General features: G+C 31.7%; 5 protein-coding genes and 2 long non-coding RNA genes across 8 annotated transcripts; 4 read left to right on the top strand and 3 right to left on the bottom strand.

The window, feature by feature from the left end:
• The first annotated feature begins 407 nt into the window (after positions 1-407).
• LOC119632354 lies at positions 408-1,586 on the top strand. Its single transcript, XR_005246777.1, has 4 exons — positions 408-581; positions 651-802; positions 913-1,038; positions 1,147-1,586. It is a non-coding gene; the product is annotated as an uncharacterized LOC119632354 (long non-coding RNA).
• Positions 1,587-1,659: 73 nt separating this feature from the next.
• On the bottom strand, positions 1,660-3,268 carry LOC119632324 (vacuolar protein sorting-associated protein 37A). The gene is made up of 3 exons (XM_038025174.1): positions 2,936-3,268; positions 2,673-2,865; positions 1,660-2,508 (listed from the first exon to the last, which is right to left on the bottom strand). Exons 1-3 carry the CDS (start codon positions 3,010-3,012, stop codon positions 1,744-1,746), a joined length of 1,035 nt encoding a protein of 344 aa, XP_037881102.1. The 5' UTR covers positions 3,013-3,268; the 3' UTR covers positions 1,660-1,743.
• Positions 3,269-3,357: 89 nt separating this feature from the next.
• Positions 3,358-4,040, top strand: LOC119632349. The gene has a single exon (XM_038025207.1). The coding sequence runs from the start codon at positions 3,454-3,456 to the stop codon at positions 3,784-3,786; it is 333 nt and encodes a 110-aa protein (XP_037881135.1). The 5' UTR covers positions 3,358-3,453; the 3' UTR covers positions 3,787-4,040.
• LOC119632332 (1-acyl-sn-glycerol-3-phosphate acyltransferase alpha) lies at positions 3,615-10,693 on the top strand. Of its 2 annotated transcripts, XM_038025186.1 has the most exons (4): positions 5,983-6,104; positions 6,964-7,188; positions 9,677-9,810; positions 9,879-10,693. In XM_038025186.1, the coding sequence occupies exons 2-4, from the start codon at positions 7,007-7,009 to the stop codon at positions 10,571-10,573; spliced, it is 1,011 nt and encodes a 336-aa protein (XP_037881114.1). In that variant the 5' UTR covers positions 5,983-6,104; positions 6,964-7,006; the 3' UTR covers positions 10,574-10,693. The 2 variants fall into 2 exon arrangements, with proteins under 2 accessions (XP_037881122.1, XP_037881114.1); XM_038025194.1 differs by lacking the exons at positions 5,983-6,104; positions 6,964-7,188 and adding an exon at positions 3,615-3,688.
• Positions 10,694-10,833: 140 nt separating this feature from the next.
• Positions 10,834-14,426, bottom strand: LOC119632318 (protein maelstrom 1-like). The gene is made up of 4 exons (XM_038025162.1): positions 13,858-14,426; positions 13,646-13,795; positions 13,195-13,583; positions 10,834-13,126 (listed from the first exon to the last, which is right to left on the bottom strand). Exons 1-4 carry the CDS (start codon positions 14,177-14,179, stop codon positions 12,482-12,484), a joined length of 1,506 nt encoding a protein of 501 aa, XP_037881090.1. The 5' UTR covers positions 14,180-14,426; the 3' UTR covers positions 10,834-12,481.
• Positions 14,427-17,005: 2,579 nt separating this feature from the next.
• LOC119637952 lies at positions 17,006-19,125 on the top strand. The gene is made up of 2 exons (XR_005247357.1): positions 17,006-18,157; positions 18,288-19,125. It is a non-coding gene; the product is annotated as an uncharacterized LOC119637952 (long non-coding RNA).
• A 1,138-nt stretch (positions 19,126-20,263) lies between these two features.
• Positions 20,264-22,369, bottom strand: LOC119635632 (smad nuclear-interacting protein 1). Its single transcript, XM_038030523.1, has 2 exons — positions 21,726-22,369; positions 20,264-21,660 (listed from the first exon to the last, which is right to left on the bottom strand). Exons 1-2 carry the CDS (start codon positions 22,286-22,288, stop codon positions 20,934-20,936), a joined length of 1,290 nt encoding a protein of 429 aa, XP_037886451.1. The 5' UTR covers positions 22,289-22,369; the 3' UTR covers positions 20,264-20,933.
• Between the last annotated feature and the right edge of the window lie 552 nt (positions 22,370-22,921).

Here is a 22,921-nt window from a genome sequence, read left to right as displayed (position 1 = left end):
AATTTGAAATTGTTTGTTTCTGAGGCTAACTCACGTATCTAAAAGTTAACTATCGTTTGCGATTAAGCCGGTAATTGATAAACGATTTGAGTCCAATCGCGTAAGACCTTCGCGTTAATTTCCTTGCTAATGAAAAAAGTGGCAAATTTTTTATATTCAATTGTGGGTGTCAAACAAACAGCTGGCTTTCCTCTCCTATAAATAAACAATCCAACTATTATAGCGAATATTATCATTATTATTATAAATTTAGCCAGAGAATAAATTCTAAGACTAAAAAGTCTTAAAGGACTAGCGCGTCTAAGGCTATCGGCTTTATTAAAATCTCTGCGGCACTTGGGATTTGAACCCACGACCATTAAGTTGCTAGTCGAGACTCTTGCCTACTCGGCCACTCAGGCGGATATTATAGCGTATATATTGAAAAAAAAGAAAAAATAAACTTTATAAAATTGACTTTACGCTTACTACTACTACTAATACATTTTATATCGATTTTGCTAAGTGGAGAAAAGGTCAAATTTATATAGAAGAGAAACAAAAACTGCGTGAAAAAGAAATTTGTTAATTTAGAAAAAAATGTAAAATAATTTGTACGGCATTTTTTAAATCCACGAAGCGAATAATTGTATTTTTTTTAAAAACAACAGATTTACGCTTTCACAGGTTCACGTGGGATTAGCTTTATGCTGCAATGATGGCAAGGATTCTTCTAACATTCACTGATTACGCATGTGCTCGCGACCACATTTAAAGTTGAGCCAAATGATGAGGGCGATTAAAACAAATATTGAAAGGAGAGGTATGCGACTTATTATTTAAAAGTTTAACATGTAGTTTCTTTTCGTTATTTTCGATTCGCTGGCATGATACTGCTGAATACTAAAAATTGGCGATTTCCTCTTTTGACAGATCGCAAATGATTTCCATAATATGACAAGGAATTTAATTAAATCTTTTATGTTTCTGCTCGAACCAGAAATAAAGAAATCAACGTAAACATAAACAACAAATTTGTCGCTAATAACAATAAGGAAGGTAATATAATATAAAAGGAAGCAAGCTTGTTTATCGATTAGTGATAAAAGAGATTGATTAAATATATATTTATTTATTAACTGATCCATAAACTGAATTATATTTCAGCTTTGAAATAAACGGTCTTCATTGCTTGCGTTTCATTACAAAATAATACATGTCAGCCCCTTTAGTAAATATTTATTAAGAGGGAAAAATATTGAAAATGCAAGCGATTGTTATTGTAACATGTTACAAAATAAATTGAATACTTTCAAATATATGTACATATGTATATAGTGATGTAATAAGTAAGTTACCTTAGTCAAGCTTTATTTACGAAGTTCAGAGACACTAATGTAAACGCTTTATATTAATTTAATGAATTTTAAAAAATCTGTTTTTTTATGCTGTTGTTTATTATTTTGCTAATTTCATAAATTAATGGAACACTTATAGTTTTCTAAATTAACTAAGTTAAATACATTAGATAGAGGAAAGTTGGAAGAAAATCTTTTTAAGATATACCAAAATCTTAATAATAAATAAAGAAATTAAAAAAGAAGAAACAAATAAATCTAACACTTATTTGCTAGCTTACGCGTTCTAATCATCGATTGTTTTGTTTATATATTTCGATACCTTGCAAATGATTTAGGATCAAACATATATGTAAAGGCAAGAGTTATGTATAGCTTTATTTTTTCTTCTTCATAAATAATTTTCTTAAAATCCTGCTCTTTCCAAAGCTTGTAATTGTTGACCCAAACGTTCCTCCTTCGCTTTGCGTTCAGAGCTAAGTTTTTTTGAGTGTGTATAATTTTGCAAAAATGTTTGAACATCAATTTTGCCATTCAGGAATTGTTCTACATGCCGTTCGCACTCCGTATCGGCTGTAGAAACGGCAATTTGTAATAATTCGCGTATATGTTGTGGTGCGTAGTCATCGGATTTTTTCAAATATTTTTTATTTAATTGATCACACTTTTCTCCTAGATTCTTTAAAGTGTTAACATCGTCACTTAGCTTACGTTTTAATTCTACTAAGTGACCTTCTTTGTTTAAATTTTCACGTGCTATATATTCCAACTGATTAATCATAGAATCGAGCTCTTCGTTTAATTGTTGCACTACCGACATTTCCTGAATAAAGTCATTAAAAAACTCAGGATCATTGTCTAGCTTTTTCAATTCATCTAACGAGAGAGTAGAAAGATTTGGTAGATTACTATTAGTTAAAGATGATTCATGAGGTGATGTTTGTTGGCTAAGATAATTGTTAATATTTTGTTGTTGCATTGCGGAAACTGTACTGTTAGCAGCTCCTACTGTGTTAATATTATCCAACGAGTGGGATATATTAATAGATAGTGGCAATATAAGGTTTGAACTGCTGACTGTGTTGCTGTTTTTAATTACCGACGGCGGAAAACGCTCGAATTCACGTATAACAACCTGCACAACACGGCCTAAATCCGAATGTGGCGAATACTACGAAGAAAAAATAGTTACTGATGTTGTAAAATTATTTCCACTTATCGTAAGGCGAGCTAAGGTGCCATTTATTATCAGAGACGTCTTGTTCATGACCAATGAGGTGAACTTTTCGCTTATTAAGAAGAATAGATCGTAGCTGTTTAGATGTACCTACTTACGTTTAGCAGACCGGGAGCTTTCTCCACTTCTCCTGTTACAGGATTTACCCAACAATGTCTCACTCTTGGAGATAGTATTAACTTTGGACGTTCATTGGGAAAGTTGGCTGTCAATAATACTGTTAATATAAAATTACGCGCAGCCGATTCAAAATGCACGCAATATTCTTCCAGTTCAACAACCTCGACCACACTTTTCAGAAGAAAAAAAATTGTAAATAATTTTATTATAATGACGATTCCTGTACACATTTTATACTTACTTGTCATTAAATACTTTAAGTGTGTCAATTTGATGACGGCGATAGTCCAAATTATTGAATTGTGCACGCGTTAGCATGTTGATTAAGAGAGTGTAAGTTTTTTATTATGTAATTTATTTACCTGCACAAATATGACATTATTGAAGATTAAAGATGTGCTTCTTTTTACTACAAACTCTTTCTTTGTGCAGCTTAACAAAAAAAAAAAACAAAACAAAAACCTGGATTATCTATATAAAAATGTATTTCTTGCTGCTTCAATGCAAATAAAATAATGTTGGTAATGTTGACGATTACAAAAAATAGGGTTTCATAAAAAATATTACTACTGCAATGAGTTCTACATAGCGATATTCAATTTCTAAAATAAACGCTAATTTAAGCTAAAAACTTAAACAGCCCTGTTTTACAAGTTTTTTTTGTAAAATCGGTGCAGCGTAAGTCGAAAATGAAGCAGCTGTTTTTTACATTTTAATTTAGTCCAGTTATGCAACTTAATATAAATTACGATTGGAAAAATGTCTCTCTTTCAAATGAAATGGTTAAGACGTATCGTGCGACATCATACAAATCCTATACCTGAAGTACAAGCAGCTCTGTGGAAACGACGTTTAAGTGTTGCTTATGCCTTGCTTGCGTGGAATGCTATTGGCTTTGTGTGTTATATGATTTACATTGGACGTGGCGATTGGGCTCATTATTACGGTCTGAAAACGGACCAAGAGAAACAGGAATCGCAGGCTGTGCAATTCAGTAAATATTTAAATGTAGAGAAAGGGAAAATTATACGTTTTTCAGGGTTTCAAAAAAGAGAAGAGTTGGAATTTGATAACCAAAAAAGTGCTAAGTGAACAGAGATCGATACATAAAATGTTTTGACAAGATTTTTACCTTTGAAGTAATAAAGAGTTTTATATGCGTAAATAAGGCTAGTCGACAGCTTTTTTTATATTCCTTTATAACAAAGTGGTGACTTTGTGCCAAGTTTTTGAAATTGCTTTAATAACTACGTAGGAAAAAAAAGATGGAATTAGTGCGACAACAATAGAAAAGTGCGTATATGTCCCGTAGAAATTTTTGGATATGTCAACAGCCAGACAAAAAAGTAGTAAAGAAAAGAATACTTCATTTAATAAAAACCATGTAAAGTGTACGTTTTTTATAGGTTTCGCTTTTGTTTATTTATTTTTATTAATTGCATTGATTTGAATTTTTCACAGTTAATTTTATGGATCAGCTGGAGAGTTTTATAATCCTATAGAGGCATTATATCGAGCAGAAATTGTCAACCTCAATGAAGGCGAGGAAATTTTTCTAACGACATTTTTGTATTTTCCTAATTTCCAAAATTTGTGGAATATGTTAAAAGAAAATCATTTTCTATAAAAACTTCCTAGTTTGAAATTTCGTGTTTTCCTCAAGAGCTGCAAAAGGACTTCGTATGAAATGAATCTACTGGCAAATTATAGCCTAATATGTTGATTTCTAATTTTCTAATACATTGACAGATGCCTTGTTACTAAAGCGTGATAAACTCTATTCAATCGAATCGAAGGGTTTGAACGTCTTCCACTAAGGAATTAAGAGCTTGGGTAAAGTTTTTGGTACTGATTATAAATTTGCATTTTCCTTACAGTTTTCTCAGTTATTTCTCAATACGTAATGTAAATCTTCGAGGAAAGAGAATGGGGAAGGATATTGCAACATGGCAGCGCATTTTTACCACTCTTCGGTCGAAGACTAATTGTAAAAATTAATAAAATATTTACTCTATGGAAAGAACATTTTTATCAGATACCTCAAAACCTGAAACCCCTATTTCTCGCACGCCTTTTTCAAAACGGCAAGCGACCTAACTTCAACAATTTCTATTGCTTTGCTCTCGAATAATGGTTTTTAAATAACATTCTAAAGAGAAATATATAACATATCAACATTTTTTATTATTAAAATATTGCCTTTTTGCTGGTAAATTTAACTTTTTCACGCAAGTGCTAACCAATCACACTAAACTTAATTTAAGAATATCCGACTAATTTTAGAATATCTTGCTACAAATATGTATGTTGAGCGCTTTTTCTAAATTGAAATTTGTACCCCATACACTGCTTACCTCGACAGTGCACTAACTAAAATATGCTTCAAGAATTTTCCATCCATGTTGATTAATTTGTTATTTGATTTATAAGATCGTCAGAAAGCATCTGCTTACTTCTTGGAGGATTTAGGCATATAGTCTAATCGCCCTTTAATATAACTAACTATCTTTGTAACAATTTGGCTTTCGCTTCATTTAATTGTTTCTAATTAAGCTCGAACACCTTATGTAATAAAATTCTTTATTTTTTTGTTAGTCCTTATGGGAAAGGTGATCCAATGACTAAAACTGACGTTATTTAAAAACACAAATATTATAAATTAGACTTAGATTTACTCCTTGGACATATAAGCCACAAATCTATTGGCTTGGTCCATCTCTGTTCAACATACCAAAAAAAAAAAAAAACATTTACTCCTTAGGTGAATCTTTATATCGTGTTGAGTTCCTAAAAATAGACTTACATGGTTCAATTTTGTATTGTGAACCTGTAATCAAATATTTCAATAAATGATGATCAAAATTACGTGTATATTAATATAAAAACATTAAATTAATTTATTCATAATTAAAATTTCGTATTTATGTGATGTGGAGAAAGGAAAAATAAATATTTCCTATATTTACATTCTAACAAGTTGGTCGCTCATTTACTTACTCTCTAAAGTTGTTATATTCGAAATTCGCTCATTTACTTACTCTCTAAAGTTGTGAAATTCAAAGTTCGCTCATTTACTTACTCTCTAATGTTGCGAAAATCGAAGTTCGCTCATTTACTTACTCTCTAAAGTTGCGAAAATCGAAATTCTACAGCTGTTATCTTGCACAGCTGTTTTACTGTGTTGTTACAACGTCTCCTTTGACTTCTCCCTTTAAAAGAGTAAGATGCAGAAACACACTCTCTTAGTTGTTTCTCTGAGCTATTAAGAAACAAACTTTAGTAATGAAAAAACCACCCAACAAACCATAAATACGAGCTGAATTGCAACGTAATTTAAATCAAACTAAATAAACAAAGAAAAAAGAAATATAAGAAAATTTAATTCATAAAATTTCCTAATTAAATTTATGGTAATTGTTTACTCAAATAGATATGTAAAATATCCGTGAGAAATAAGTTGATTTCATTTAATATATATATCAAGATGTCAACATATTTGCCAAAAGAAGGAAAAATATCTGTTGGACATATTATCCGGGTGTATGCTTAGTTTATTCTTTGATTGGATAGCTGAATCAAATCAATTACTCTGTTACAACATGCATATGTGATATGGCTTTGTAAAGCCTTAGTGTGTTGAAGATAATACGCTTCAAATTTAAATTAATTAAGGGGAAATTCTTATGAAATTTGCCACAAACCTGGATAAATCATTTATAGTTGATTTTTAATGCATAGCACATGTACATTCATTACATTTGCTTCTCGTTTTACATTTTATCTACGATATGGATAGTGACATAACTTTCATTTAATTAATTACACATATGAAGGAACAAGAACACAACAACACAACCATAAGCAGAAGATTTTTTTCTTTGTTAATGATTCTTTATATCACTTTGTAATTTCGCAGACAAGTGCTGTTGTTAGTACTATTTATGTGTCTATTAAAATCAAAGGAAAATTAAGTCTGCGAATTCTATTCTTGTCCATTTTTAATTTAAAAACTGAATTTGAAAATATTAGCAAATAAATATATGATGATAGCTGTGCAAACGATATAAGTAAATAATAATATTACATTCACCACCAAAACTTTTGTAATTCTGCAAACTACATGTTATCTATGTTAGTGTATGGGTGCTTTTGTGTTCATTTTTATTGATCCGAAATTTACAAGCTGTTTTAAAAGTGTAAAAAAAAATTTTAAGACTAAAAGTCTATAAATCTTGTTTATTCTTATGTATACTTTTAAATACTAAAAAGGTCAAAAAAGACGCAGCATTGTGTTAAATAGAGTCAGCACGTAATGACAACCTATATCGAATTGGTCGGTTTGTTAATAATATTGATGTTGCCTTTTCTGTACGAGACCAGTCATATATTTCGCTATTATTTTAAATTTTTAATCTATTATGGCATCGTATCGTTTAATTCGATTATCTTAATACCGGCGTTTCTCTTTCGGCCTTGTGATGTACGCAATTTACTGTAAGTATTCTTTTTAGTAAAAAAATCAATACTTAACTAATTTAATAGTTTTGAACTTTTTTTTTTTTTAAGACCATTTGAATTGTTTTCTAAGGTTTTTTTTTTTTTTTTGTTAATAAGCAAGTAACACACTAATTAAGTAGGGTGAGAAAGGAAAGTACATTTTTTTATTCATAAGGAGTGAATAACTAATAATATGTGGAAAAAGAGAGACAGATATTATGACAATTATCTACCATTAGTCCATTATTTTCTTGTTAAATAGCAAAAGAAATTGTATAAAAGAATTGTTACATTGTATTGCCTATTTTGAGGGGTGGCTTATGACATTTTGTGGGTTCCTTTAGTCTTTGATTTTTTATACTAGCAAAAAAAAGTGATACCAAGGGTTTATATATATATACATATATATGATATGAACAAAAAAGAAGAAATGGACATGTTTGCGGCTTTAAATTTCAGCGAAAAATCATCATCAATATCTTTTAAGATCGTTTATGGCTGTTTAGACCATAGGATAAAAAAAACAAACAAAGGATAATATAATTCTCTAGGAGTTTTGCAAACAAAAACACATTAATTTCGTTTTTTTTAAGCATTCTTAACGTACTTTTTTCTTACACATTTATCATTTTTCTATTAATCTCTAAGCCTCCGGACTTAATCTGTTGAGCAAATCTGAGAGATCTCTTCTTTCTAAAGTACTAGTACTTGTTATTTGGTATTTTGGAATTTCCAGCTTGAGTTTAAGTTTATTTTATTAGATCACGCGTGTTGTTTGAATTAATAACACCTGATGGTTGGTTTTTCAACTTAACTTGTGAGAATCGTCTAAGGGACACAACTCCTTAGGTAAATTTATTGAATTAATTATCAATTCAGGTTCGTTTAGTAATTTTAACCAATATGATCAAGCTTGCTGCTCAAGATTGCTGCATGCACGTTTATCAAAAATGCATGTTGTGTCTGTTGTCGGAGTATGTAAGCTTTTTATTACAGAACATTTAGAAATTGTCCCATATATCTGTTCATCATCCTAAGGAAAGGATAGACAACACAAGAGATTCGTTTAAAAAGGAACTGACGTGACAATGTCACCATTGTCGTTTAACTAAAATGTTAAATTTTTAAAACAATATTCACTCACTCACTCGTACTTAACACAAATCGTATATTTCCGATACATTTAGGTTTCGTACATTTAAATACTGAAAAATTCCCCGCAGAAACGCAAAAAAAAATGTTGTCGTGAGCATCAACCTTTTATTCTGCTTTGCTCGATGCCTATAACAATTTAGACCCTTCTGAACTTATTAAAGGAACATTTGCCTGTGCGCAAAAACTTTCAAGTTGTTTACGAAGCATACTATTAACGGCTATACAAATGCCACTGTAATAAAACGGATAATTTGGCGGTTGTTAGCTACCGCTGGTCAGTTGCCAGTGATCAGTTATGCTCAAATCCTTTGGAAAGAAATTAAGGAAAGCGAAAGTATATATAATGGAGGCGTTGAGGCAGCTGCAACGTTGTTAGGCGCTGGCGGTGCTCTCGCTATTTCTCGATTCGATGAAAATTTCCTGCTAAAAATATGCATATAACTTAATTGTAATCATTATTGGTTCCTTAATAATGGGCAATTTACTCATAATGTCAAGTATCGTTGAAATGGCCGTATGGCTCGCCTATGCCATGTATGTATTATTTTGTGTGATCTTTTACTTTGTTATGACGAGTGCTGATGCAAGAATACCCACACACACAATTGTGTGACGACAGTTTTGGCCTGATTTTCGACATTAATACCTTTTTAGCTGCAGCTGTACAAAGAAGTGTTAACACTTCTACTGGCTACGGACACTCTGGGGTTTTTTTTTTTAAATCTTCGTTCTCAATATTTAATTTATGGTTACTAGTACGCTACTAAAACGCGATTCATTGTTTTCATATATGTTATAGATAACAGTAAAAGATCAAAAGAGACCCTATAAATGCCAAACTTAAAACAATACCTAAAAATATAAGGTTAAAAGAATGTTTTCACTTAAGGAATTTAAAGCAGGTGGTAACATGAAAGCTGATATAGCAACACCTACCAGCGATCCTGTATTACCTCTCAATATGCCAATTGCCGCTGCCGCTGATAATGCATTATCCTTTCGTCATAATTTCATAAGTAATATAAGTCAAGTAGTAGTTATTTAGATATTTCAATAATTAAGTTGTTTTAAGGTTTTGTAATCGCGAAATTTCCCTTAGTCAAATCCTCCGCTTGACTCATTTCAATAAGTTAAGTCTGCATAAGTAAATTGGGGAACGGACGTATTTCAAACATTAATCCGGTATTTTTTTGTATAATCAAGAAAGTGCTGAATAACTTTTAAGGCAACTGGAAATGTTTATAGAATTTGTTTACTATTTGTAAAATAGACTACAAACTGTTACTATTAAATCTTATGCTAATATATACTATATGTCAAAATCTTTCAGTTGGGCCAGTACATTTTGCCATCGTATATCTACCCTTATTGGTTTAAGATGGGAATTACGTGGTAAAGAACACTTGGAGAAGGATCAGGCTTGCATTATTGTAGCCAATCATCAATCCTCATTGGATATATTGGGTTAGACGTTCTGCTGCTGTTACATGCGAATAATATCATATTAAAATATTGAACTTTATATATTCTAGGCATGTTCGATATGTGGCATATTATGAACAAATGTACTGTGGTAGCTAAACGTGAATTATTTTACGCGTGGCCTTTTGGTTTGGCCGCATGGTTGGCTGGTTTGATTTTCATTGATCGTGTTCGGGGTGAAAAAGCTCGAGCTACTTTGAATGCAGTGAATCATAAAATTAAAAATCAAAAAATTAAACTATGGGTATTTCCAGAAGGTACGCGTCGCAATACAGGTGAGCTGCATCCATTTAAGAAGGGCGCTTTTCATATGGCAATTGATGAGCAAATACCCATACTACCGGTTGTATTTAGTTCATATTGTACATTCTTAAACGATAAGAAGAAGATATTAAATGCTGGCAACATTATTGTGACCGCATTGCCGCCGATAGCTACCGAGGGCTTAACTAAAGATGATTTGGATGGACTAATGGAACGTGTACACTGGGTTATGAGTGATACGTTCAAACAGTCATCGACAGAAATTCTACAGCGTTATGCTGCACATTCCTTAAACAATAAGTGTCAAACAAGCAACAGTAGTAATACACCGAAATTATCGCCGGTACGAACACCGGCAACCGGTGTTGGTGATGATTTCATAAAGCACACAGATACCGTAGCAGGTACAACAACTGTATTTGATAAAAATGATTATCAAGATGTGATGGTTATAAAAAAATCAACTACTTTGATACACTGAACGTAACTAAACTAATAAACACACAGATACTCTAGCAGGTACAACAGTATTTGATGAAAATGATTTTCAAGATGTGATCAACCACTTTGATGCACTGAGCGTAACTAAACCAATATATATTAAATGTAGATGACGAAACTTTATATACCAAAAAAGAAAAAAAAAAGAAAAAAAAAATTAGAGACCCTAAGGCAATTTGTATGGAGTAGACGTAACATTTTAAGCTCATTCGGTATTTTATTTTACATTTTCAATTTTAATTCTTAAGTAAATATTTATGTAATAGTGAAGGTGAAAACGAAACCCAAATAAGCGTAATAATTAAGCAAGTATAATAATTTGGGTAATTGAACGAATTTTTAATGTGTCATAGGAAAACGGCGTAATGAACGCGAGGATAGCGCACTTTTTATTATTATTAGGACGAAAATCTGCGATAAAGACCTGAACATCTTTTAGGTCGTTGATTTTTTTTTTTGATTTCTGCAACCATTATAACTAAATATAGAGAAAATGTATTTCAATCGAGAAATTTTAAGCAATGTCGCCTCTATAAAACCCCTTTCACTAAGCGGCCATTTATTTATTGAACAAAAGTCAGAGATTCTTACAAAAAGAAAAGAATGAATGTCTGGTGTGCATATTGATAATTTTGTAGCACGGGCCGCCGTTTCTAAATAATCACGTGATTATATGAAAAGTATTACTTTATTTCTTTTTATTATTAAATTGTCGAAGGTTCCCAAAATAGGTGTTAGCAGTTATTAGTAAGTCTGAAAAAAGTGCACAAAGTCTGAATTTTCTGCCTATGTGTTTTTATATTAATTTGATTTGGGATAAAATTCAAATTTTTCGTATTTAAAATGCAGTTATAACCTGGTTCCTTTTTTGAAATTATGACTCATATATCAGTATTAACCTTTTCCATAAGCTTTTGACAACCCGTTGAAATCCGATAACATAATCTTATATTCTCACTTTCTGTCATAGCATGTAATAAAATAGTATGAGCAATGTTCATTGTAATATCGAACTATTTCTGTCTACGATATATTAGTTTTCATCTTAAAACTACAGTGCGAACACTTTAGCATTAAAAAGCATTTAATTTTATTATATTTCTAATACATTCGTTCAAATGTAACAATTTTACTCCAGATAATTAAAAAAAGATAAATAAAAATAAATAAAAATAGCAATTAATCGAGTATTCATAAGCTTGATTAACAAAATAACAAATAAAATAATTCCCGAATTCTATTTAAAAAAAAAAAAAAAAAAACAGCGAACGACAATATAGTAAAACGCCGTACAGAAAAAAAGAAAAATAATATAATTTAATGTACATTCGCGATGAAAAAAAAAAAAAAAAAGAAAAAGAGTATTAAAAATAAAAAGTATGATTTCAATTCCTTAATCGATTCTTCTTCTACTGCTGAAGACCTGAAAATACGTGTACAGGAACTTCCAATAGTACTGAGAACGTTAAAATGTGGAGTATTCACCACGACATTGGCAGTGTTTTAATACCAATTAAAACTTACTTTCTCAATAGAATATCGAGCTAATACAAACTTTTATATTTTTCCCCAACTAGACATTAAATTTTAAATTTCAACCTGAAATTAGTTTTCTAGCATCTAAAGGTTTATTTGCCAACTCTTTTTTAATTTAGAATCCATACGATTTGATATTAAAGTGATATAAAAAAAAAATAATAAAAAATATGAAAATAAAGATTTTCATTATCGTCTAAGATATATGCAATGTTCGTATTTTCAACAAATTTTTTTCGCTTTGCCGCCACTTTTTTTTTTAATAGGTAAAATGTCAAAATACGAACATATTGATAAGCAATTCAAAAATTTAAAATGGAATAGGAAAATATTATAATAAGAAATAAAAGATTTAAGGGAGACGTCCTGGACCTCGAGCAGTTGTATTGGCATTAAATTCATTAATGTTAGGCAATTGTCGACCACGTCCGAAAATATATATCGGCCTATCAGCGTCGTTATCTTGATCCCTGCTGCGATTAGAATTAACAATAAAACATGAATCGGCCAATTGAGGCGACTCAGGGCGAAGTGACCGGGTTGCCCATGGATTTAATTCAGGTGTTACGTCTTCACTCAAAACAGCATAATACTCTTCTTCGTAATCTCTTCTAGACGAGGACGATCTAGATCTTTGACCAGCTGGTGTAGGGATTTTTTTGCGAGACCCTAACGCTGGGAAATCATTTTTATACGAGGTTTTTGTGTCGTTAGAAGAGGAAACTGTAGTTTCGTTGTCATCATAGCAAAGTTTTGAATCTGCTACGACTTTGTAGGAATAATTGCTGCTAGTCGCTAAAGAAACTAAAGAATTTGTCTCAGAACAGTTTGCTCGAGCCGGAGTTATAATGGCTTCTAGATTGGTATTTTGTGGTACATGACGCCCCAGTATTAGCGGGATAGCTATATCGCGGCACATGTAATCGGAAAACATATAACCCCATCTTGTAATTATAGATTGAGTACAATATTTGCTCTTGTCTTTATCCTCATGAAACTACAATTTTGAAAGTACAAGTTTATTTTATTTAGTCACCTGTTTGACGATAGCTTATATATACACACCTGGCAAGCAATCCCACTTTGATATTCAAAGTAATCCCTTTCGAAGTAGGCATCCGTTATGTGAAAACTCTTTGGTTTCTCTAGCTCCCCTTGCTCACATGTCGATTCTTTCATGACATAAAATAAATATTGTATAGGGTAGATATTTAAAGTTTTATTACTGGCGCGTATATCAGATTTTAAAAAGTCTAAAACCGAGACCACGATGTGTATATTCTCACGTGCGGTGTATAATGGGGGATACTCATCAGTATCACCCAAAAATCTCAGCACTTCATTATAAATTGTGCCCAAATTTTCGTCACCCAAGGCCTTTGGAGGCAACGGCAAATTATGGGTTGTTTCCGAATGATACTGAGCTTCATATTGATGACCATAAACGTTCGTACCTAAGTAACATAAAAATTAAATATAAATCTAAAAGAATGGAGAAAAGAATTTTCATATAAACCTGGATTTATCAACGTATGGAATATACGACTAACTCCTTGCTTTAATGAATATTCACAAACTGACAATTCAGCGGGTATATAAACGTTGCCCTTTAGGATTTTGGTGAAGTAATTAACCGTAATAAAATAATAGGCTTTATGCTCTAGTTCTATTAAAACACATTAAACAATTCACACAACACAACGTAAGTCTATATTTTTATAAACTTACCGCCATCTTTTTCGCTATTCCTAACGGTTTGCTCAATTATACGTTTAATTTGCTTCTCTTTTTGTTCTAGCTCCAATTTTTGTCTATCCATTTGAGATATCGACGTACCGACGCAGGTCAGTTTATCACCACCCTTTCGCATTTTTACTTTTTCCTCTTTAGCCTTTTCATTGTAAGGGCTCCTTTCTTCCATATTCATATTTGCCCAGATTTTGCCCGCTTCGGCAGTTGCATCACGCAAACTTATTTGTTTTCCATATTTGGCTTTCCACTCGAACGTGAATACCATGAATCCATTAGTGCATTGCTTTTTCGGAGCCATTTTGTTTTAGAAAAACGAAAGTACAAGTGACGTAAATTTTTTTTAAGAGCTATTCAAACTCTAATGAATTAATTTTAAATTAAAACTAAAATAATGCACAGAATTTATTGGCTTTGCAAGTTACATTTTCCGATTGAAATTAACCTTGAAAAACTTCTATCTATAGAGTCCATAGGGACTTCCACAATCTGCAGAAAAAATCTTCACGGCTTTACGAATTTTCGTGCTGTATATTCATTTATAATTCAGTGTTTCCGAATTGTGCACAAAAATCCATTATGAAAAATTAAAAAGTAGTTGGGTAGTATGCTCAGAGTGGCAACTACAGATACTGGATATTGTAAGTCTTCGCTTTATTTTACTTATTTTATTTATATTTTGCTTCTGGAAATAGGTAGGCTGACACAATAAAGCTACTCATCCCGAAAAATTGTTCAATACACTTTTATAAATCTGATTGGAAGAAGTTCACGAATCGCATGATTTTGTATGTATATAAGGAAATGAAAAAAAAAAAAAAAAAAAAATAGATAGAAGAAGAAATAAAACAACTTATAGTCATTATCGAAAAGTTATTCTCTATATCTAATTATGTTCTGTCATATTAATTTATTTTACTATTTTTTGCATTATACAATATAGAAATTCATTTTTTTCAATATACCAAAATATTTCCAAAATATGAGAAAAAGACGGTTTATTATTCAATTTAAAATACGCAATATGCGGTTTGGCTTTATTATGCGTATTGCTTCCCTTATGTACAATTTTTATTCCCAAAATTCAGAATTGTGTTTAGCCTGAGCTGAGTGGACAAAATGAGACGTTATTCCTATTCTCGAGTTTGGGACTTTAGCTTTGCCGACTTTTTAGAAAACTTTATGGAAATTGATAAATCATACGATTTTCCATGTATATGTATGAGTAAAACAAATAGAAAATAACGAACAACACTACACTAATGTATATATTCATTTTTTTATTATTATGTGATTTGCAAATTTTGGTTTATACCATTATTTATTTGCAAGAAGTAAAAAACAAGCAATAAAAATAATTTACTTTAAAGTTGAAATATGTTCATCAAATTGTTTTATTAGAGAGTAATGCATTACAGTTTACAATGATAGCACGATTGCTCATGATTGGGATTTTTTAGCCCCAAAAACGATGCCTGATTGTATCACCCTTTATCTGTTCAAATGATTTTATTTTGCTCATGCGTCATTGTGGTTAGCGATTAGTACATGGTTGGAGTAGCAAAATATAAAAGTATCAATATGAAAAAATTGCTATACCAAAACTAATTTGAAAATAGATAAGCATATTAAAATTGTATGTATGTATATATGTATGTAAGGTTTTAAGATAAACGCACCTATTATTTTACCTATCAATATCTTAATATGAATTGATCTAAGCCTGTTGTCTATTCGCTCGATGTCTGTGCATGTAAATTTGTGTTCAAGCTGCACGTCGCAATTTTTGAGGTATTTTAATAAAATTTGGTACGGTGACGTATTTTCGTCAAAGGAAAAACGCTACTGAAAATGATCTGGATCGGACCACTTTTATGAAAAACAAATTTTAATTTTCAAAATTTCTCAACAAAAATCGCTAAGTAGTAATACTTCGGCATTCTAAATTGGTTCTGAACCCTCTCTCATATAGCGATGTTCATACCATGAAGTTCGCAACAGTAATTTAAAATAAAAAAAAAAATTAATTGTCCTAAATTTAGACTATCGAAAATTGATTCTCTGTAGAGCAGAAAATTTGAACAAGTGGTGATGGAAATTGACCCATAACATTATAGTAATTTCTTACAAAAATGAACTCTACAAAAAGTGTTTTTGGGCCCCTGTCCTATGCAAGGATTAAACTCGTATTACATTAGGTTGCGTTTTCGGGCCCGATTCCCCAGAAATACGCACATAAATAATATGCCTTCATATAGAAACTAGATATAATTTTTATGTTCTAGAATAAAAATAAGAATTGTATTAGATAATGTGGTGTAGAGCATTTACTAGTCGGCCTTGCCCGAATATATGTTCTTATTTGTTGTGTTATCTATTAGTTTATATACAAAACCATATGATTTGCCAAATTCCACATAGGCTCGTTGTAAAAGTTGATAAACTTTTCGGGATGCACGTTTTCATTGTGTTGGCTTATATTGCACTTGATATAATTGATAAGTTACGTTTTGTTTTGGGAATTGAACAAAGCAATGCATCAATCAATTGCGAAAGAAGTTTAAATGTAATTTTAAATCAAGATGGAAGATACGTATCGTAGTAGTAGTGAGCGTATTATCCGTATAAGAGCCGTTAAGCCGTTCTCATGAATCATGGTTTCTGAGGTGTTCGCCAGTTTATTCAGATTTATAATTTTTTAACTATATACGTAGCAGGAAATATTTAAATATCTACCTAACGGAATCAAATGTTTGTTAAGTCTTTATTTCAATATATCCTTAAAGCAACACAAAGTTTATCTGACTTTACTTTCGTCTTCTTTATTATATAGGGCATATTGTCTTCGAAATCCTTATGTCTTGATGCGTACTATAAAAATTCATTATTAATGAATGCTTATCAAATGCACATAAGAGTTTGTGTATGATTTACTAATTATTGTCATCAGGACTGATGGGGACTAAGATTCATTGTTAAAGTTTGAGAATATAATATGAAAACTATTGTAACTATTGTAACAATGTTTAACATAGGACTTACGAAAGATTTATTGCGTCTGCTGCTGGTGAATTTTAATCCAAACTAATGTATTCATGTACTTTGGAAACCTAAAAAAAAAAAAAAAAAAACAAAAGAATCAAAGCAATTGTGTGTTGCATTTTATAAGGTTTTCAATTTCTTTCCATTTATAGTTACTTTAACAAATTCTGAAAATTTCCTTTTTTGTATTCGATTTGAATTTTTCCTCGTTTTTACGTTTGCTGTACACTCTCATGGCTATTTATGAAAGGCTGTAACATTCGATTGAACATTCTATTAACTCTTTGCACCCGAACGGCACCCAAAAGCCATCATCCTCATATTCATTGCTGCAACTCGAATGGCGCCCGAGAAGCGTCATTACTATTTTTGAGAATATTTTACATTAAATTGTGCATGCGTTGTAAATTTTTTTTTTATTTGATATAATTGACACTTAGATCATTCAGTCTGAACACTATAGCGTTTCGTAGCAAAATCGTAGCAAAATTTTTTTTGATATTCTGTTAAGCGAAAGCATTGGCAATTACTGACAGTTACTGGCAGGTCATAAAAATAGAATCAATGCACGAAATTTGTAGCAGTGAAGATGAGTTTGAGATGATGTTTAGATCGATTGATAACATTCCAAATGAACATAAAGAAGATAGTGATCAAGATAATAGCAGTGAATAGAGTGTTGAAGTGTTTGGTAAAAGAAGGAAACAAAAAATTTAGAATAATAGAAAGCGAAAGTGAAGATTCTTCTTCTGATTCAGGCGTTACAGAAGAGGAAGACAATTTTGAATGGGTAAATATCTGATTGAATGTACAGAAATCATACCGAAAAGATTACAATTTAGAAGTGGTAATAACTCTAAAGGTCACCAAATTAGTGCAAATGTTACGGAACCATTGCATTTTTCTAAATTATTTTACATCGACCAGCTAACTGATGCAATTGTGATTTGAAACAAACAAACGAATATCCAAATAAGAAATTTTAAGATAAGGAATTATCGAAAAAGTCTATGCGGATCAATTGGAAAGAAATAACAACACAAGAATTCTGTGTATTCATAGCGGTCATCTTTAATATGGAAACAATGTCGCTTGCAAATATGCCACAATATTGGTCGACGGATGAAAATAGTCGAATTCACTTTTTAATCGAATGTATTTACATGAGACAGGTTCACAATCAAATTTTTTGGATGCTGCACTTGAAGACAATTACGCATGGTGCTGCAAATGTAAAGTAAGTAACTACTTGGAAGAAGTAAATTTCCAAGTTTTTGGAATATTTCGTTCCTGACCCAAATATATTTGTCGGTAAATCTATTGTGAAATTTAAAGGTCGATTTTCTTTTATTACTTATAACCCTAAGAAGCCAACAAAATGGGGAATAAGGATTTATTGTACTCGGCGATTCAGACATAGGATATATTTGTGGCATTCTTCCATATTATGGTAGCATCAAACCGAACAGTTGATAAGACCCAACCTCCCGGTGACTACCAGAATTCTGTAACACTTCTATCAAATGCTACTAAATTCGGTTTTCTGGTGCACAAGGCCACCACATGTTCACAGATAAATATTTTGCGAGTATTGTACTAGCCGAAGAATTAGATAAACTGGCATAATACAAATCAACCGAAAAGATATCCCGTTTGCTATAAAGAAACTAAAATATGAAAAAACAAAAAAAAACAGTAGTATATCGAAAACATAACAATTTGATCTTGGCTTGGAAAGATAAACGGGTTGTGACCATGATGTCGAATTGGTGTGATGCTGGCTTCACCACCAACTAAAAAGATTTCAACGAGATGGTCTCGAAATTGCTGATAAGAAACCAAACGTTATTCTAAAATATATTGAATTTATGGGCGGCATTGATGGGCGTGCTGATCAATATACATCTACGTACTGTTTTATGCGGAAACCCTTAAAATGGTGGCGAAAGTTATTTTTTTGCGGATTGAAAATATGCTCAGTTCCCTATATTTTATATAAAATGACGAAGAAGCAGAGAAACGAGCGATCAATCAGTCATTTAAAATTTGTGAAATAAATAGTGAATCAGCTAAAAGGAGGTTATCGACAACACCCTTGGAGCTGGCCATGTTTTCTACATCTTCAACTACCGATAACCGTATCCGATTAAATTGTAAGCTACTATTGTAAGTGATTCAAAAAGGAGCAAAAAGAAAAATTGTAGAGTATACTCTGACCGAACGAAAAAGAAAAGCGAAAGACGTGAAACATGTGACACATGTCCTAAATAACCTAGTGGATACACCTTGGAGAGTGTTTCCTAAAATATCACATTAACGAAAAATTATAAAATTTAATACTAAAATATTATGTTTGTAGTATGTATATAAAAATGAAATATGCAAATAAATTACTTTTGTTTAAAATTCTTATGCTTGATGTGTTAAAAGTTTTTATTAAAACTACTATCGGGCAGCTGAATACCCATACTAAAACATTCGGATTCGGGTTCGGGTGCAAAGCGTTAAAACCTCACGCAAACATTAAATTCATGCTCATATTGTCGTTTTGGAAGTTATTATTATTATTATTATAAATTTAGCCCCAGAATAAATTCTAAGACTAAAGTCTTAAAGCGCTAGCATCTAAGGCTTGCGGCTTTATTAAAAACTCTACCACACTTGAGATTTGAACCCACGACCACTGAGTTGCCGGTCGAGATTCCTCGCCTTTGACCACTCAGGCGAATCGTATTAGAAGTTAACCAAAAAAAAAAAAAAAAAAAAATCAAAAATAGAAAAATATCTTAATTTAAGTGATCTATCTGTCTGTAGGATTTTTCATATGTCATTTTCTTAAAGTTTGCTGAATGTCAAAGTTCGAACGATTTCTTGCATCTACAACACAAAAAATATCCGGTTTTATATTCGCGTCAAAGACTTCTTTAAACTATTATTACCCACCATGGCATCAGATTATAAATAAAATTTCAAATTATAACGTTCGTGTAGAACATCGATCGATTCAAAATCATTTTGTTTCGATGGGAATTAAAAAAAAAGGAAAAAAAGCAAACTATTAACAAACACACACAATTGTCGTTTGACAATTTTTTTTATCAATTCGATTTTATTTTTATTCAGACCCGTTAATCGTGCTGCTGCTTCAACTGTTTATATACTTTTATAGGCAAAAAAAAAAAAAAAAAACAAAAAATTCCAAAACATTTATCAATGATTTTTAAAACCTCGAATTTTAAACCTTTAGTACTTTCTTTGGAGTTTCGGTATTCCCAGCAAATCATAAATCATAAATAATAGTAATAAGATGAATGTATCTATGCGAATTGTTTAATGTTATTCAATTGTTTATTTAAATGAATTTATGTAATTCAAATTTTTAAATGATAGACGGATAGATATATATTCAAGCATATACGTAATGATTAAATTTATTCATTAAGCTGCCTTTAATAAATTTGTTTGGCAACATTTTCACGAATTTCTTAAATAATTTCGCGAAAATTATGATCTGATCGTCGTTTTAAATCTTCCATTAAATATTGTAATTTTTCCATTTAAATAATAAAACATTTTCGCAGCCCATTCAGTTATATATTTATAATTTTACTTGTGGACTTTTATTAAAGCATTTAAAGCAGAAAAAACCGAACGTAAAGAACGCGTTATGGAGTTTAGATCAATCAATCAATTTTATGATTCGAAGTTCGAAATTTCCATATTGTGCGGATACTAACGATAGAAAGATAAGAGTAGTGTAAAAAAGGCAAAACGAAAAATTTTGTAAATATATTGCAATGAATTACGAGTTGATATAGAAAGGTTTCTGGTTAGCAATGAAGAGAATCGACACACAATCCTAATTGCAAAACGTAACGGATATCTAAGTCGACTCTTCATTTGTTTACAAAGTTTTTATTAATTATTATTATTATTATTATTATTTTTTTTTTTGTTTTTGTTTGAAATTAAGAATTTAAAAAGTGCATATTTCTACGGATTATTTGTAGACTTTATTTTGATGGTTGTTCGTCAATTAACGGGATATCATCATCCTCTTGGTCTTCTTTGCTATTCTCATGAAGTAGAACATATTCTCGTGTACTAAAACCGAATTTAATAACATCTTTTTCGAACAATTCATAATATTTTCGTGCTTCAATTGGCTTATTATTCACAAACGTACCATTTGCCGAATCCAAATCGATCAAATACAAGCGAACACGTTTACCAGTACTCCCGTCTTCACGTGTAAATGGAATTAAACGGTATTGCAGCGCGGCATGTTGTTTTGAACAACTTGGATGATCTACCGCCAAGTCGGCTACTTTACGATCGCGGCCAACTAAAAAGCAACTTTGACGATGTATATGAAGAACTGGAAGCGCAGTTTCGCCTTTGAAAGGATATAAACGCCAGCGGCGTTTAGGCTTCCGTGCTTCAGGTGGCTCAGAATATTTGATAACAACTCCATTAACCTTATTTGTATCCTCAGTTAGGGCACCACTTAAAGCAAAATTGGGCTTTTCTTTGTCTTCAATTGTTTCTTTCCTCGAATTTGATGGCTTCCTGCTTTCATTTGATTTGCCCCAGTCATAGATTTTCTCGACTTCACGTTTAGATTTGGTTTGATAAACGTATGATTGATCTCTAGAACGGCTGGTGGGAGAATTGTTTTCACGTTTTATATAATGACGATCGTAGGATTTTTCATTTGATCTACGAGGGCTACGGGATCGTCTAAAATTTCAAATAAATATGAAATTTCATACGATGAAATGTTGATTTTCAACTTAAAAACTTACTGCTGCTGGTGCTGCTGCCTTCCATAGTGTTGACTTTCTCTTGCTTTTTCGCTCCTATATTCTCCGCGCACGCATCTTTCCTGTCGTTCCCGATCGTCGCGACAACCGCGATAATGATCACGGCTCTCATCTCTTAAACGTTCCTGGCTACGTTGACGTTTTCTTGGCGGACTTTCCCACTTCGAACAAAATTTCTCTGAAGGTTCTTTAGTGACTTCGCTTTTTATTTTTATCACTCGATTTTCATCTGAATTAACTTTCATTTTTTTCCTTTTTTTGGTTACATCCGATTCAGAAGAACGTGATGTTATTGAAGATTTCGATGTATTACTAACCGCTGATGACGATGATCCTGTTCCTGATTCAGATACATGTCGGTGTTTCTTTCTTTTGTTCGATTTCTTCTTTTTACGACTTTTACTTGGTTTAGATTTTTGTTTATGTTTTTTTTTCGTACGTTCATATAAATCCTCTTCTTCTTTAGGATTACCATTCGACATATCATCACTGACCTCTTGTTCTATATCCTCGTCGATTTTAGTAAACTTTTTTGATTTATTCATTATCTATATATTAATTTCACTGAATTTCAGCAAAATCATTTGTATGAAAAAAAAAAAACCTAGCATCAGTGAGGAAAAGGTGCTGATGAAGTGCTGTCAAGTTTACAAACACTGTCATTAGGGTCAGCAGGCAAGCAGAGTAGCCTCTAGAATTTATTTTTTCATGCATGCAATTGGCCGCATGAAGCTAGGCTGCTGGTTTAAGACACTGCCAAATCAGCTGGCGGTAAATTGCCAATACCTGGAGCTGTGTTTGCATGGAATTGAAATGAAAAAAGTTTTATTAATATTAAGTAAATTGCGAGAGCTGGTGAAAATTTGAAACGACTATCTTTTTAAGCTTGGAAAAATCACAAAAATCACAAGCATTGTTAATGACTAGAATATGATATGATATGATAAGTGACAACCAATAACTGAGATAGCGGAAGTGGTAGATCGATGTAACAAACGGCTCCTTAAACTTCCAATACTATATCATTTTTAGCATAATTATCATAATCCATGTAATTTTTGTTATTAGCGGTTTGTGGAGGATATTGGGATCATAATTCATGCAAGTGTGGATATAAGAGGTGTGTAGACGGCATTTGTGTGGACATAAGAAGTTTGCAGACGGTATTGGTTTGGTTA

The sequence above is a fragment of the Glossina fuscipes genome, unplaced genomic scaffold (genome assembly GCF_014805625.2).
Source record: "Glossina fuscipes isolate IAEA_lab_2018 unplaced genomic scaffold, Yale_Gfus_2 0, whole genome shotgun sequence".
NCBI classification, from domain to species: Eukaryota; Metazoa; Arthropoda; class Insecta; order Diptera; family Glossinidae; genus Glossina; species Glossina fuscipes.
Note: the sequence above shows the minus strand (reverse complement) of the source record. Positions and strands in the feature narration are given on the sequence as shown.

Coding starts and splice junctions, on each gene's coding strand:
- LOC119632324 (XM_038025174.1), bottom strand. CDS start 3,012: ATGCTAACGCGTGCACAATTCAATAATTTGGACTATCGCCGTCATCAA. Junction 2,866..2,935: donor CTTAAAGTATTTAATGACAA/GTAAGTATAAAA, acceptor TCTTCTGAAAAG/TGTGGTCGAGGTTGTTGAAC. Junction 2,509..2,672: donor AAGCTCCCGGTCTGCTAAAC/GTAAGTAGGTAC, acceptor TTTTCTTCGTAG/TATTCGCCACATTCGGATTT.
- LOC119632349 (XM_038025207.1), top strand. CDS start 3,454: ATGTCTCTCTTTCAAATGAAATGGTTAAGACGTATCGTGCGACATCAT.
- LOC119632332 (XM_038025186.1), top strand. CDS start 7,007: ATGACAACCTATATCGAATTGGTCGGTTTGTTAATAATATTGATGTTG. Junction 7,189..9,676: donor TGTGATGTACGCAATTTACT/GTAAGTATTCTT, acceptor AAAATCTTTCAG/TTGGGCCAGTACATTTTGCC. Junction 9,811..9,878: donor ATCCTCATTGGATATATTGG/GTTAGACGTTCT, acceptor TATATATTCTAG/GCATGTTCGATATGTGGCAT.
- LOC119632318 (XM_038025162.1), bottom strand. CDS start 14,179: ATGGCTCCGAAAAAGCAATGCACTAATGGATTCATGGTATTCACGTTC. Junction 13,584..13,645: donor CCATACGTTGATAAATCCAG/GTTTATATGAAA, acceptor TATGTTACTTAG/GTACGAACGTTTATGGTCAT. Junction 13,127..13,194: donor AAAGTGGGATTGCTTGCCAG/GTGTGTATATAT, acceptor TCAAAATTGTAG/TTTCATGAGGATAAAGACAA.
- LOC119635632 (XM_038030523.1), bottom strand. CDS start 22,288: ATGAATAAATCAAAAAAGTTTACTAAAATCGACGAGGATATAGAACAA. Junction 21,661..21,725: donor AGGCAGCAGCACCAGCAGCA/GTAAGTTTTTAA, acceptor TTGAAATTTTAG/ACGATCCCGTAGCCCTCGTA.